The sequence below is a fragment of the Pithys albifrons genome, chromosome 12, assembly GCF_047495875.1.
Source record: "Pithys albifrons albifrons isolate INPA30051 chromosome 12, PitAlb_v1, whole genome shotgun sequence".
NCBI lineage: Eukaryota > Metazoa > Chordata > Aves > Passeriformes > Thamnophilidae > Pithys > Pithys albifrons.
In genome coordinates, this window is record NC_092469.1 from 13,720,385 (window position 1) to 13,736,374 (window position 15,990).

The 15,990-nt window shown below is 41.6% G+C and overlaps 1 protein-coding gene across 4 annotated transcripts in view; it reads left to right on the forward strand.

Annotated features, from left to right (window-relative positions):
- NUP93 (nucleoporin 93) overlaps positions 1–14,890 on the forward strand; it is an 80,337-nt gene extending 65,447 nt beyond the window's left edge. For all 4 annotated transcript variants that reach the window (XM_071567606.1, XM_071567609.1, XM_071567608.1 and 1 more), the window contains exons 11-22: positions 1,585–1,750; positions 2,573–2,666; positions 3,652–3,843; positions 4,076–4,202; positions 4,315–4,387; positions 4,706–4,750; positions 6,029–6,145; positions 6,777–6,895; positions 8,825–8,942; positions 9,316–9,399; positions 10,153–10,281; positions 14,653–14,890. In XM_071567606.1, coding sequence (XP_071423707.1) covers positions 1,585–1,750; positions 2,573–2,666; positions 3,652–3,843; positions 4,076–4,202; positions 4,315–4,387; positions 4,706–4,750; positions 6,029–6,145; positions 6,777–6,895; positions 8,825–8,942; positions 9,316–9,399; positions 10,153–10,281; positions 14,653–14,763 — 1,375 coding nt within the window. In that variant the 3' untranslated portion in view covers positions 14,764–14,890. The remainder of the gene's footprint in view (positions 1–1,584; positions 1,751–2,572; positions 2,667–3,651; positions 3,844–4,075; positions 4,203–4,314; positions 4,388–4,705; positions 4,751–6,028; positions 6,146–6,776; positions 6,896–8,824; positions 8,943–9,315; positions 9,400–10,152; positions 10,282–14,652) is intronic.
- Positions 14,891–15,990: the final 1,100 nt, after the last annotated feature.

Consider the following 15,990-nt stretch of genomic DNA (forward strand, 5'->3'; position numbering starts at 1 on the left):
ATGTAAGAAGTTTGCATATTCTAATTTGTGGCTTTGAAGTCTAGAGCTCTTAATAGAGAGAAAGTTGCTTGAAAATATGCAAAAATTTACATTTAAAAAAGAATACAGTGTGGTGTAGCTTTGATTTTTACAGAAGGAGATGCCCTGTGTAACAGCAGGGTACTACATGCAATAGATCAGATTTAATCTGCTGTCATGAATCCCATTTTTTTTTTTGTTTCCCCCGTTGCTGATTTTAGCTGAATTTCCTTTAGGAAACACTTTTTCCTACACCTGTTTTCATAAGAATACCATACAGGAAAAGCAAGCAGTGTTTGTTAGGCCTTTAGAGGCATTCACATGCATGTCCTTCTTGTGCTTATTCTCCTCTCCCAGTTTTTGCTGCCCATCACTGGACAGAGGCCACTGGCCAAACTGCTGCTGGTGTGGTTGCAAGCAGTTGAGTCAGTGCATCTTAAGGTGTGCTCTGAACTCCACAGTGGTTTTGCTTTCTATCTTTCTACTTACAATGACTTTCAAACAAGTACACGGTCACCTCTTGCATCGTAGCTGTGTTCCCTTCAGGAAATGACACTGTGTTAAGCTACTGCCCAAAGTCTGGGGGAACTGGAGGGCCCAGGTAAGTGCCAGGACAGGAACCTGTAACATCCCACCTCAGTCTATGACAATTTCATTCTGCAATATGTATTTGGGCACTTCAGGTGTGGAAATGTGAGCAAGAACATACTGGTTTGCATGTCTTCAAAACAAACAAAAGTCCAAACAAACAAACAAACCAAACCCAAACATAACCAAGCTAATAAAATAAATTGAAAGGAAAAAAAAATCCAAGTGCCATTTACCCAGTAGTGTATGCCATGTTATTCTTCTATAAATTAGCCTGTTTTGTAGAGTATTTAGGAGTGCTCATTATATTAAGATTGTTCCAGAAACCTTAGTGAAGGTACTATCATTGTTTTCATTGCAAGAACTTTAATGAGATACAGTGTAATTGATTTATTTTGTTTTTATTACAGCTATGGAAAGATGTTCTGCCTACAGATTAGACAAACAGTGTCTTTGTCTAGAACACTTTAACTGGTTCATTTCTGTAAAATTCTCTAGAAAAGGCTGCAAAAAAAGAATGACAAAGAACATTATGGCAGTAGTTGGTAATAAGGATAAAAGTGTCTTTCCTAAAAGATTTCATGGTACAATGACCTGCTCACTTGTTCGTTACTAACCCAAAGAGTTCCAAAGGCTTTGTGGGCTCTCTTTTTCTGAAATTATGAAATAGCAGGGTCAGACAAAAATAGCTCATCTACCTCAGTATTAATGTTCCCCTAAAGACACTGTCATATGATTTTTTTTCCTGCAATGGGTATTTGAAGACAATCCTCCATAACTTCAATTATGTGTTTAAATTCATGTGTGCAAAGTTTTGATCTACAGATATAGATGGAAAGTGCAGGAAATACTGACAAAGTGCTTGCTGTCATACCTTTGATGTGAATATGCACCTATTTACATTGATTTGTATCCAGGTTTCCTTATATAGGGAAAATGAGTTTCATGTCTTGTATTCCAATCTTTTCTTTTCCTTAGACTGTCTCCTGCCACAGAAAATAAGCTGCGTCTTCACTACAGACGAGCTCTGAGAAATAATACTGATCCGTACAAAAGGGCTGTTTATTGTATTATTGGCCGTTGTGACATTACAGACAACCAGAGTGAAGTTGCTGATAAAACAGAAGATTATCTTTGGCTAAAAGTAAGTGTGATGCTGGGGTTGTGGTGCTGGTGTTTGGATTTTGGTTTTTTAAAGAACAGTTCTAAATGGTACTGTGTTTCTGCACTGCTCTGCTGCCCTGCTTGTTTCTAGGCTAGGGAAAACCTGCTTCTCTGTGTTTTGCATCAGTGTAATGCGTGTGACTTAACCTTGAAAAGAGTGAAGGGTTGGGAACCTGAGTTCCAGAGCTGCTCTGTTCCCCTCAGTACTATCAGGGGTTAGTCTGGGTTTGTCTTGTCTTGTCTTTGGAAGTACCGTGTTCTTCATTTGACACTGATCTTTGTCAGCTGTTTTCACAAGTAATGTTAGCTACAGTGAGGATTCTCTGGATTCTCCCCCCTGGATGGATTGTGTCTGAAATGCTGGTGTCAATTGACCACAGACAATGTTGTCAGTGTCTCTGTAGTCTGAAGTCCTTACAGTTTTGGTGAGGGCATGACCGACACTGGTTGCTACCTGTTTCTCCCTTTTCTCGGAAAGAAGGGGGTAGAACTATGTACTTGTTAAAATAATATTGTATTTGTGGCTAAAAAATGTTGCTTTTAGTTATTGCTTAGAGAGTATTCAGAGTCCTTGCATTGAAGATGATGGCATGGACAGGTACAGAACCCCCAGGCTGTACCTGCATGGATTGCTGCTGTTGCTGCATTAGGCATCTTTGCCTCCTGGCAATAGATGGACCTGATGTGACTGAAGTAGCTTATAGTCAGTTGGTCAAATCCCAGGAGGGGCTTCAGATGGACTGAGTGCATTCCTTGTGCAAGGGGAAATAACTGTGCCTCTTTTTTTGGATGTGTTTTCCAGCTGAACCAAGTGTGTTTTGATGATGGGGGTGCGAGCTCCCCACAGGACCGACTAACGTTATCACAGTTCCAGAAGCAGCTGCTGGAAGACTATGGTGAGAAACCACAGAGAAATGTGTTACTTGGGGCTTCTGCTCTTCTGCTTAGGACACTTTCCACTTGTTACACAAACCACAGATTGCACACAAAACCCTGCAGCTCTCCACTAGTGACAGGCATCGTCAGGGTGTCCCTGGAGTAATGGCAGACTTCAGTAAGACGTGATGAGTAAGTCCAGTGTGTTCCCAGCAATCCAGAGAGTAAATATTCATCTGTGAACAATACTGCTGCTGTTTCTCCTTTGAGCCATACTTAGTTGCAGATTGCTTTCTTTTACCATAAATGTGCCAAAGCCTTTTAGCAGAACTTCCAGTTTTGGAATACAGAACAGAAAAGCAATCCCTTCCTAACGTAGGCATGTGTTTTCCAAACGTTGTCTCTATATGCATCCAATGATCATTGTTTCCCTTAAATGAATGTCAAATAATTTTCTGTGGATCCAAATCAGTTTCTTACACCTCAGAAAGTTTTTTATAACATCCACATCCCAGGGTCATTTTCCTGTAATCATCTGCCAATCACTCAAAATTAATTCATTTGGACTATCCAAAACATGCAGAATTTGATTCTCCATAGCCTTTTAGTTTGTAGTATCACTCATACTCACACAAAAATGTGTGGAAAAGAAATACAGTAAGCTACTGTTGGTGTCACTGGGTAGAAACACCAGTTTTTCGATATTATTTGTACCACTTGGCGTAAATATGAATGAAGGCAAGAAGTCGTGTTGCAGTCTATCAGAGTAGATGGTGTGTTGTCTGAAAAGACACTGTGATCTTTCATGATAAATTTGCAATGGAGCAGTTGTAGATGAGCCACTGGTGTGTGATTAGGAATTCAGTATTGTCTCCTATGTCTGTTTTGGTTGGCACTGGGTAAACAGTGATGATGCACTGTGACAGAAAGCATCCACTGTCAGTCATCTCTGATTGCAAAATCATGAAAATGATGTGAAAATGCTCCATGGTTTGTTTTTTTCAGGTGAATCACATTTTGCAGTGAACCAGCCACCTTTCCTCTACTTCCAAGTGTTGTTCTTGACAGCACAGTTTGAAGCTGCAATTGCTTTTCTGTTTCGGACAGAACGCCTGCGCTGTCACGCTGTTCATGTGGCTTTGGTCCTGTTTGAGTTAAAATTGCTCCTGAAATCATCTGGACAGAGTGCACAGCTGTGTAAGTCCTATTTACTTTACAACAAAGGAATGTTTTCTGAGCCCTCAGAGTACGCTGTCAACACTGCAGGTCTATACAACTGATCAAACGAGTCATGTTTATCAGAATGATCTCATAAAGGTTAATTGTTTTAGTAGCATTAGCGCTCTGGAACATGGCTCTGACTAATTTGAGAAGAAGAACAGTTTCCCTGGCATTGGATTCTCTGACAGTGTTGTTTCTGACATTGCAGTAAGCCATGAAGTTGGTGACCCTCCTGGTGTCAGGCGTCTAAATTTTGTGCGGCTTTTGATGCTTTACACCCGTAAGTTTGAATCAACAGACCCAAGGGAAGCTCTGCAGTATTTTTACTTTCTCAGGTAGGAGCTAATATATGTCCCTAGATTTTCTCCTAGTTATTGCTGCTTAATTATTCTTACCTGGAAAGTTCTCAGAAACAGGAGTGCCTTCCTCCTTCTCTTTCTTTTGTAGAAATGAGAAGGACAGCCAAGGAGAGAATATGTTCTTGCGTTGCGTTAGTGAAATAGTAATTGAAAGCAGAGAGGTACGTTTGGCCGTGTTTTGCCTTCCTCAGTTAAACTGAAGTTCATTTCTTCATTGAAATCTTTATTAGACAGGAGAGTCTTAACAGTTGTTTACCCTTTCTGCCTGATGCAGACCTAGATGTTGGAAGGTCTTGCAATGACCATATGTTTAACATATTTGATCGTATCTTTTTGCGTATTATTTAGTTATAAACACTTTAGACACCAGTCACTGGTTTTTATTCATCCGTGACTTCATCTTTGTATTTAGAAAGTATGTTGGGAAATGTGTAATTCATTTCTCTGTTTTTGTTTTCTTTTTTCTTGTTTGGATATAGTTTGATATGATTCTTGGAAAGCTGGAAAAAGATGGTAGTAGGAAGGTGAGTTGACAATTTATGTTTATATTTTACATAAAAAGTACAAAGTATGTGTGATTTCCAAAGCAGTCATAAGGCTAGTTTGCTTTTCTTTGGTTTTCACTTGCCAAATTATTACTGTGTGTGAATAAATTTAAGTTCTCCCAGTATGACATCCTTTTACAGAATAATCTGTGACCTGCCCTAAGAGAAGGCAGGTCAAGAACCACAGGGCAAACTGTCTCTCTAGACAGTGGGTGTAACTGAAGAAACAAATGGCACCAGGTAACTTCAGTGAGGTCAGAATTTCATGTTTTCAGTAGGAAATACCTTTAATAATTCTTGTAATGAAAGGAGCAAGGGCTAAGGGAGCACAAGCATAGCCACAACTGATCTGACCTTCATAGGGGTGAGGGTAAGTATTGGATCAAAGTTCAGCCATTTTTAGTTGTGATGGATCTTATTTCCACTGTAAAAGCAGTTATCTAAAGGAAAATGTAAGATTACACAATTGAAAGATAAAGAAAACCTTAAGGTTTCAAGAATGCATGCAAATTATGAAAATTGTAGATAATTAATGAAAATTTATTTGTTTGCTGTGGCAACTTTGGAAGCTTTCTGTGTAAAACAGACTACAGAATCATTTCTTAATTTTAGAATTAGGTCTCATGCTGCTGTCAAAAAAAGGGGGAAAAGTTATTTCTGTCAGGATTTTCTTTTAAGATGTCTTTGTTTTGTCAGTTCAAAAGCAGTGAGATTGCACTCAAGAGAGTGAGGTAATTTAAGAATCTTTACAAATATTTTACACTTTCTTTGGTGTGAAACCAGCAATCTTAAGTTTAAAATAAATTCTGGATGATCTAGTCTTATTTTTGCCTGCTCAACTACAGTAAAATCATTTTTTAACTGTAAGATTTCACTTGCAACCTGTCACAGCAGTATAAACAAACAGCATCCCTGGAGCCTCTGGCATGTTATGCTGAAGTCTTTTGTGTTTTCTTCTCCTCTGTTATGTGTCATCAGCAATTAACAGCTCAAACTTTGAATTATTTTATCTGGGTCATTTGAGTGAAATAAAAACTAAGGATGTCTCAGTGCTGACTCTGTTTTGGAGAAAGTCTCTCCTGCAAGAGCTCATTCTATTTTTAATGTCTCACTTTTGCGCCTTCCCATGGAAATGCAGAGGCCATTCTAATGATAAGCCAAAACGGGAAATATTCATTGCCTCAATAGAATATTCAGGAGTATTTAAACATCCTGATTTTGCTTTTTTCTCCCTTTGTTTTTGTCTCACCTCCTTAGCCTGGAGTGATAGACAAGTTCACAAGTGACACAAAATCCGTTATTAACAAAGTGGCTTCTGCAGCAGAAAATAAAGGATTGTTTGAAGAAGCTGCAAAACTCTATGACCTTGCAAAGGTAAATATCTCCTGTGTGCTGCCTTAATTATGTACCTGGTTCGCCTTTCTTCTTTCCACTCTCTCTGTGATTAGGGGGTTACATTTCATCTCAGAGATTGAATTGCCCTTATTCAACCAGTTTCTTTCTGCTGCTGTTAGAGCAGAACTATTGGCTGCACAGAGAGGGGGTTCAGTGAACAAACTCAGGTGGATTGCACTCTGGGGATTCTGATTTAGGGCATTCTGGTTCTTGATCAATGTGATCTTTTGAAGAGATTCCCTCCTGCATGATTTCATTCTGTTCAGCAAAGTTACTTACCTGGAGTATACTCTTCCAATTTCATAGGTGTTGAACTGAGGTCTAAAATAGTTGGACTTTGTAGTGAGTACTCTTGTTTCCTTTTGAAATACATTTGAAATAAAAGTGGATACAACCATAGCCACTATTTTAGAGAAAAACTAAAGGAGAATACTTTTTCAATGAGCCAGCAGCATTATGTTGCTTGTAGTTAATACAGTCTTGACTCTTTGTGGGAGGGAAGTGTCTCTGAGCTTGCACAAAGCACGAAACTTACCTGCTTTTTCAATGAGATTAAAACACCAAGTCCCATCGTGTTCCTTTTATTTGTGTGTAACTTTAATGTCAACAGAACCCTGACAAGGTTTTAGAGCTGATGAACAAGCTTCTGAGCCCAATTGTCGCCCAGATCAGCACTCCCCAGTCAAACAAAGAGCGGCTGAAGAACATGGCCCATTCCATTGCTGAGAGGTAAGACTCAGGTAAGGGCAGGACTGGGTGATTCACCCTGACCTGACCTGGGGCTGTCAGTGTGCTGGGTGTTAGTTCTGGATGTTGTTTCTGCAGGGTGGACTGTGGCATCCACAATAATAGATTTAGAAAGACAGAGAAGAGGTCAGAATTGACCCTCTCCTGCTCTTGACTTGCAGTTCTGAAGCCAGAGAGAAAATCTCCTGGGGCAGGGCAGGTAAATTGACAAGAAGCTTTATCTGTAGGTGAATCAGGATTGCCAGCTGAGACAGAGTCTGTTAAGGAGCAATGTCATGAATTGTATGTTTTATATTATTTTTAAGCAAAATATCATAACATTTGGAGAGTCATTGCACACAATTCAGTTGTTTTAGACAGTATTAAGAGAGAGCTACAAACCCAATAATTCTGAGTTCTAACAGCAGCACAGTGAGTTCAGTAGCTGTCTGAAAACCTTCTTTCATGCTGCTTTGATGAAGGCTAAAATGGGAGTGTTTAAGCTGAGGTGTGTATATGGCTAATATAAGCAGTGGATCTTATTTCCACAGCCTGTTGCATTAGACAAGTGCTGTGTGGCACTCAGAAAAGAGAGAAGTGGAAGTGACCAAAAGGAATGTCCCCTGCAATGTCCATGTGCTAATTAGGGTACATGTTTGAGAGACATCAGTGCTCGAGATTCATTAGCAGCTACAAGTTAGGAATAGCCTGATTCTGAAAGGCTGTAATTGCAAAATAACTTTGTTATTTTTTAAGATAGTCCTCTTTTGATGTATCCTGTTACAGTGGCTTCCATGGAAAATTCCTGCATTTTGCTACAGCAAATGTGGGTACCTGTGAGAAATGTCTTAACTGGTTTTCCATTCAGCTGTGGAGAGAATAAAAATAAACCAACCCTGCTTGCTGGCATTTTGAAATTGGAAAGACAAATACAGAAATGTATTGATTTCCATTAGAGGCCTTTGCCTTCTTTTGACAAGGGACATTTGCCAGTCTCTCCTTCTAGTCAGCCTTTCCCTCATTTAACCAGGCTGAGACCAAGTGAAAATTGGTGCTTTATTGACTTAGTGAGAGACTGATTTCGTGGCAGACGTTAAAGAGAATTAAACCTATGGCTTGAGTTAAAGCTTCAGCAAATGCTGTAATGGCCTTTGGTTTGCTGCTTGCTTTGATCTGTTTGAAAGCACTAAATATTGCTGTGCAATAATGCCACTTCACAGCTGCAAACCTTGGTGATTGCAAAGCCAGAACAGTTCTGATTAGTGCATCTTTTTGCCAGTTAAGTGTAAGACAGGGCTTTTCCTCATTGAACCCCTCTTGCAGACAGTGCTACAGTGATGCAGGATTCCTCCTGTACGTTTATGATGCTTTTGGAACAGGGAAGACACCGAACAGAAAAGGCCAAGAGGTTATTTGGCTTCCTCTTCTGCAGCACCTTGGGGAAGGAGCTCGTTTGTGACCTCGTGCAGCCAGGAGTAAGAGCAGGCAGCCCTGCAGTTCATCCCCTGGCCAGTGCAGCTGCAGAGAGCGTGCAGGAGGAGCACTTAATCCATCTTAAAGTCTTAACTTCTTGCCTGAAGCAGGGAGTTGTGCTGGAGGATTGTCTGCTGTAAAACAGCGTGTTAAACAGGCTTGTACAGAGCTTGCCTTGCAGGTCTCTGCTGCCTGGCACTGTTTCCCCATGAATGTGGGAAATGTAAACATTTAAAAGGAAACAATTGCTGGATTTGATGCAAAACTGGAAGTGATTAAAAGTATTTTTTAAAGTCAGAACCTGTGAAAATTCTGCCTCCTGGTTAGGGAAAATGAAAGCTGTCCTTTGTTAAATGCCCTCTGTCCTTGTGCTTGATGTCTTCACTTCCAAGAATTGCAAGAACACAGTTATAAACAGTTGCCATTTTGACAATAAAATTGTAAAACAATTTCTTTCAGGTACAAAGCACAAGGGATAAGTGCAAAGAAATCCATTGACTCCACGTTCTACCTTCTGCTAGACTTAATCACATTTTTTGATGAATATCACGCTGGCCACGTTGACAGGGCCTTTGATGTAAGTTTCAAGAGTTCTGTTTGAAGTGTAGCCTTCCTAATGTCCTTGAAAGCCTAGAATGTTTCAAATAACATCACCTAAAAAATTATATTTAATGAGTTATAAGGGGTTGCAATGCTATAGGAATTTTAAAAGGTGTTTCTTCCCTGTTGCTTGATAAACAGGAAGATCTTCTGAGGCTGTTTTATAGACATTGAACAAAATATTCCTACTGCTTAACAAAGTGAGGAGATAAACCAATAAATAACAATGAAATTATTTCTCTTGAATGGAACCAAGGGGATTTCATTAATACTTCAAAAACACACTTTATTAGTATATGGTACATAGAATGCTGATTATCTACCCTGATTCCTGCTTTTCCTTTATGCAGATTATTGAACGCCTGAAGCTTGTACCTCTTAGCCAAGATTGCGTCAAGGAGAGAGTTGCTGCCTTCCGGAATTTCAGCGATGAAGTAAGTAATGTCTTGGGTTTAGCTTTCAAAAGCCTTTTGCTTTGTTAAAAGGATCTTAAAACCTTGTCATCTCATCATCCTTATTCTTCAGCAGGGAAATAGGATGAAGTTATTTTGAATCTTTACAGTAGATTCTTGGCTTAAAACTTTCTCCTCAGTGCCACTCTTTTGAGCTCTAGAATTCCCTACCCAGTAATCCTGTCACCATTTTGAAGGAGGCATCTGCCCGAGTCTCCCTGAACTTCCTGAGTTTGATCCAAGAATTCAAAATATTGAAAAGTTTTAACTTGCTGGTGACTTAGTTCTTCCATGCTCTTAAGCATTTGTGGGGTGTTTGTCTCCTTCCCTCTGAATCAGAGGAATTCATGGGTTTGTGTATTAGCAGAGGAAGCAATGTGGAGGGCTGTTACTGCTCTTGCACTGTTTTAGCTGGAGGATGACACTTCTCTTTTAGACGGTGTTTATGTGTATTTGGGAGCTTTAGCGTTCTTTGTATTCAGGCACTTTGGGTTTTGTCTGACCTGTTGCTATCACACATGAAGGTGCAGTCATTATGCATGTCTGTCTGAAGGCTCTGGGCAGTGTTTTTGCTGGATGGCGCAATCACAGCAGGGAGGGGCAACCATGACTGTTACAGGACTAAATAACAACCATCGTTGTCATTGTCTGGCTTTCTGATTCTGCATATCAAGGGTAATGGTTCTGTCAACCTGCTTTTCACTGCAATGTGTCGTCTTTTTCTCCTTTGTGTAGATCAAGCACAATTTATCTGAGGTCCTGCTTGCAACCATGAATATTTTATTCACCAAGTATAAGAGGATGAAAGGCACAAGCCCAACCACTCCTGCCAGACCTCAGCGGGTAATGGAAGACAGAGATTCGGTAAGAATATAATCTTCACTGTCTGACAAGTTTTCCTACATCTTGTTCCCCGGTTTTAAGAGGTTAAGCTTCAAAAACCGTGAGTCTTTAATGGTCTTTGCTCTTGACTTGCTCAGTTACTTGGAGTCTTGGTCTGCTGAGCGTGCTCTGTTGCTGAGTCTCAAGGCTGGTCTCTGATACCTTCAGCTTTGTGTAAAGAAAGGATGGAACTGGATGATCTTTAAGGTCCCTTTCAACCCAAACCATTCAGAGTCCATGATGCTGCTCTAAATGGCATTGATACAGAGATGTTACACCTCTATATATCCCCCCAGCAAGAGAAAGCAAATTACTTCTTTGTGGGATCTTAAATAGTGCTTGTTCTGGCTGCCTGGGTTTGACTGCACTGCTGGAGCTGATGCAGAAGCATTTCCCCAACCCACTGATAGGAGCCTCCACCTTCAGCAAGCCACAGAATGCCTGTCATTTAAAGGGCACAGCCAGATTTGGGGGCACTCACCTGTCAACATGCAGGTCTGACCAGAAGGGCTCTCAGCTTAAATGTTGTCGGGTTTGGTCTTGTCACTGTTATTAAGCTTAAGCTGCCACAGGCACTTGGAAACCAAGGCCAAGCCATTCATCCTGTCTTAACAGATTAGAAAATAAATATCAACTCCTTTTGAGAGTGAAAACCAACTTGGGGCACAGCCAGCTTTATTCCAGGCTTTGGTCAGCTGCAAAAGTGCCTTTGATCTGTAAATTGGAACATCAGTAACAGTGTTAAAAAATTACAGTCTCAAGTATGATACATCTTTTCTTTTTGGGGTGCAGCCTGTGAGAGCTGCAGGATCCTGCCCTACAGCAGTGCTTTAACTCTAGGGTGGCAGCACTGGAGAAGGATGCATGCTGCTTGGGCTTCTCCCACCTTAAATTCTACACATGGGAAGAAGCCACAGGCTGACACAATCTGTACCTGCTCCGTGTCTGCACAAGGCTGGCACTGAGCAAACAGCCTTAGCTCCTTGCTTTCCAAGGAGCTGTTGGTTTTGGTTTCGGTTTCAGTCTTGTGCCTCATGTAGAAGCATTTACCCTCTCTGTAGGGATGCAGTGCTGTCAGGTGTCACCTCAGTATGAACACTGTTGGCTGGTTGGGGCTGGGATGGATGAGCAGCTTCACTGGCAGAGGTTTGTGTGGAAGGAGCCACCATGACATCATATGGTATCAACAGCTGCTTCATAAACATGCTCTGCTCTCTTTTGCTGTCACAGTTGTGGAGATCAGCTGATGATGTACCTTGCTAAAAACCCTTGAAAGTTTCCTTTTTTCGGGCTTTAAGTTTTGTTAATCAAGCTGTTGGCCTTGTGGGGTCTCACAGCAGCTGGGTGGGTGTCAGCAGTGCTGGGGACAGGGGGGTTCTGAGTCACAGATCTCTGGGTGTCAGTGGTGCTGGGGACAGGGGGGTTCTGAGTCACAGATCTCTGGGTGTCAGTGGTGCTGGGGACAGGGGGGTTCTGGGTCGCAGGTCTCTGGGTGTCAGCAGTGCTTGGGACAGGGGGGTTCTGAGTCACAAATCTCTGGCTGCCATGTGCAATACAAGCTGTGCTTAGCCATCAGAGGGAACAAGTGCCTGCTGCCTCTGCTGTCAGGGAGGGGATAAGAGAACAGTTATGTGACTGCAGTGTCACAAGGGAGCACAAATCTGCTAATGTAGGATTAGTGGGAGAAAAAACTACTGCCTTGCAGCTCCCGTCTGCTGAAAGATTTGCATGTGCAGTAAAATACCAGGCAGGGGCACATGGAAGGTAGGGTAAGAACAGCTTTAGCACATGTTCCCCTCTTTTCTTACTCTGAAGAATTTCCTACAAGGCTGCAGGACCAGGGAATCCAGATTGATGCAGTTTCCATGTCAGGGAAGCAAGCAACTCAGGCGATTTTAGTGATAGAAATGAGGGCATTACAAACATGGAGGGAGGTGTTTCTTCACAAAAATCTCATTCACCTGAACAGAGATGGCAGACATGAGCTTCAGCAGGCTATGCTTGAGAATTCGTCTTCTGATCTTCCCTGGGAGAAGGGCAGCTTTTCCATTTCCTCTGTGAAAGCAAATTTTAGGGTGATTCAAGCTCTTTCAGAAACTCCAACAATCTCGGCACATTGCCCAGTAGACAATGAAAGTGAAAAATTACCTTTCCTTGAATAGATCTTTGAAATTCCTGGCTTTTCTCCAGATCCATCTTCTGTTCATCAGAAGAAAACACAAGGTATTAGTTATTTGTAACTCTGAGGCTTATTCCACATAGCAGGGAATGGAGTCCCCCAGAGTAGGAACACACAGCTCTTGAATTTGCCCTCTGGTGCCAAGGACTGCTCTGCTCATCTTGCTGTGATGGGAAGGGACTTTGGCAGAAAGGGCTGGACCTGACAGGAAGGGCAGCATGGAGAGGAGTAGTACTGGAGTAGTGGAGCCCCCTGAACTCAGTAATGCTCTCTGTTAAACATCTCCTGTCCCGCTGTGGAGGTGGAATGGACTTTGTGTGAAAGGGTCACAGCTGGAGTCAGAGCTGGCATTTATGCATTTTGTTTATTTCAGGATGAAATCATTCAAATTGTGTTTTAAGTCTTCCTTTTTTTTTAAGTTTATACATTAATTAGTTTTGGGAACGAGGGAGCAAGGTCTTGTCCCACTTGACCTGATCCATTTTGTCAGATTTCGGGTAGAGATTTCCAGCCTGCAGTGCTGAAACCCTTGGCTGCAGTGACAGCCCTGACCCAGATGCTGTGAGTGCATGACAGCAATGTCATGCTGCCCACTCTGAGCTGGGGTGGTGAACTCTCTGGAGCAGCCCAAGGGCATTATCTCAGTGGCAAAATTAGGTCATGAATGGAATGGAATTACATATTTTATAATCTGTGGTCTTATTTAAAATTGCAAGTAACTCTAACATTTGTTAAGTAATTACAGCCAATAGAACATCTAGACCTCCAGGCCGCTCTTAACCTCTGTAAACCTCTGTTCATTCTTCCCAAAGTATTGTTTTGATTTTTGAAAATAGGCCAGCTGTCATTGCTACTGTAAAGGTAAAGGGAACAGTAATTTACAGTGCTCCTCAGCCTTTCTTAGTCATGATGAGAGTTTCTGCCTCTTAATACTTTAATTCCAAAGAATCGGACACCTTGACATGTTTTTTTTTCATCCACCACCTGTTTTGACCTCCACTGAAAAGCAGCAGCTCAGACATAATTACACAACCCTGCCATGTAACACATTTGTAAGCAGACTGGGAGAAATATGACTGTGTCTGGAAGTGGAAGTAATTTCCAGGCCACCTTAAGCAGCCAGTGCACTGGTGGTAACAGACAGAGAGGGAGGGAAACTGTCCCGGGAGATTTCAGCAATTGGGTCAGTCCCAGCTTTTCCAGCATCAGCCTCCAAACTTTCTCTGTGGCCTTGGAATAACAGACTGGTTCTGAAAAAGGAGTGGAATTGGCCAGAGGAACAGAGGGGATGGTGTTTGTAGCAGTTCCCAACCGTGGAATGGGCTTCCGTCACTTCTCAGATTGTGAATTCCGGCTGTCAGATTTACCATCCACGTGCCCACAGCAACCTAAGAACTTCGGCTTTCCCTGCAGTCAGAAGGTGAAAGGAAGACTTGAACAGTGGGATCTTATAGTACAGCAATTTTGAGTTGCCTGATATTTAACAAGAATCCACTGTTAGCAATCAAAGTAGTCTGAGCTTTCTGTATTCTGACTTTTACCAGTTATTGGAATGATTTTCTTTTTAAATTACTAACAGTTTTAACAAATGAAACAAATTATTCTGGAATTCCTTCAGCTCTCCAGGTGCACAAGAAGGGGTTTAGTTACTTCAGGCAAAGGGCTCTGTGTACTTGGTACCTCTGCTTTAAGAAAGCTGCTGTGTTGTAGGTGATGCTGGAGATCTTCAAGTGTGCATGGCACTACCTGTTTATTTCTAGTACTTCTGCTTTGACAACATTAATACTGCATTTCAGCAGGATCAACTTTAGATCTTGCAAGGTGGGAAAGAATCCTGTTGCCCTGGGCAAGCCCACTTTATGCAGAAATTACAAGATTGCTGCAGTATAACACCACCCCACATTGCTGAAAATGTTTTTTCTTATGTAATTTCAAATAAATGGGATTATTTTTTTTAAGCAAAAGGGTAACTCGACATGCTTGTAATGGTTGGAAAAGGAAATAACTGAATTTCCTTCCAAATGCAAAGACTCATTATCCAGAGAGCAGCTCTGAGAAATAAAGATTACGTTTGCTTGTTTGAAGGGGCATGTGTTTTAACTTCATGTCTAACTCAGCTTTTGTTGTGGGGGGTTTGATACTAAAGTAACTGTACTTGTTTTTCTGTTTTTTAGCAACTTCAGGCTCAAGCCCGTGCCCTGATAATGTTTGCTGGGATGATCCCCTACAGGACCTCGGGAGACACAAATGCAAGACTGGTGCAAATGGAGATCCTTATGAATTAGCAGAGCAGCTTTGGCTTGGGGTTGGAGTAGCCTGTGCCTGTCTTTAGTACGTTCAGAGGGCCCATGGGACCAGTGTCATTTTGTATTCTGTATTTTTGTTGATGGAAATAAATTTCTTTGGTTTTGATATTTGTTTTTGACATTTTCATTTTCACTGATTCTTGTGTTTTTATGTTTTTATTATTTTATTTTCAATTGGTTTACATTTAGAAATTTATTCTTAATTGGTTAATGGTCCGTGCAGAGAAAGAAGTCCTAGTTCTGCAGCAGGGAGGTGAATGAGCAATTTTATAACAGAAGAGGAAGTGGAGAAGAAAACTTTGATTTAATGCTTAATGAACATACATCTGGGAAACTTTAGGAGGTTGGGGTTTGGAATGCTTGTTAAGTGTTGAAAATGTGTTGGTGATGCACCAGCCACCCCTGTGATCCACTGCCATCAGTCCATCACCTTGTCTTGTGTGGTGCTTGTGTTGCTGTGCTGCAGGTGAGCTCTGTGTGCTCCACAGACTCCATGTCCTTAACCAAGTGTAAACTCCTGGGTCAGTGTCTCGGATGTTCCCAGCTCTGCCCATCCTAGAGCTCTCCTGAAGCTTTTGCAGGAGGACCTGGGTTGGAAACAGGCATATTTTGGTAGGAGAGATTTTTGTGAGCAACACATGGGTTTTTAGTCAGTTGCATTCAAAGTGGTCACGTGGAGAGGTGAGGAGGATGACCAGAGAGGTCCAAGTGTGGGTGCAGTGCTACTGTTGGTTTGGTGGGAAACGAGTCCCACTGAAGTGTGGGACTTTAAAAATGATTACCTTTAAATGTTTTAAGCTACAATTAAATAAGTGTGAAAGCCCAGGGAGCATGTTATAGTAGAAGCTTTTCTTTTTAAATGTAGCTGTCTTTGAAATGAAATGACAGGAATGTTGGTGGTTACTCTTGCTGCTCCCCTGCTGCTGCCTCACCCTCTTGTGTTACTGGGATATGAGAACATGCAGTTTGGGATGCAGAACAGGCAGCAAAATGTAGGGGCTGGTTTCAGCTTTTATGTGTTAATGGCTGTGGTGGGAGAGAATTCATCTCCATTTTGCAATGTCTGGCTTCGCTGGGATGGAGGAATATCTGACTGACTTGATGGCAATTTCCTAACTACTTTTTTCACCAGAAATGTATTATAAAGTTTGTCCAGCTTTTGGACAGGAAGCAAAGGGCTTGCCCAGCCACCCCAACCATGTCTCT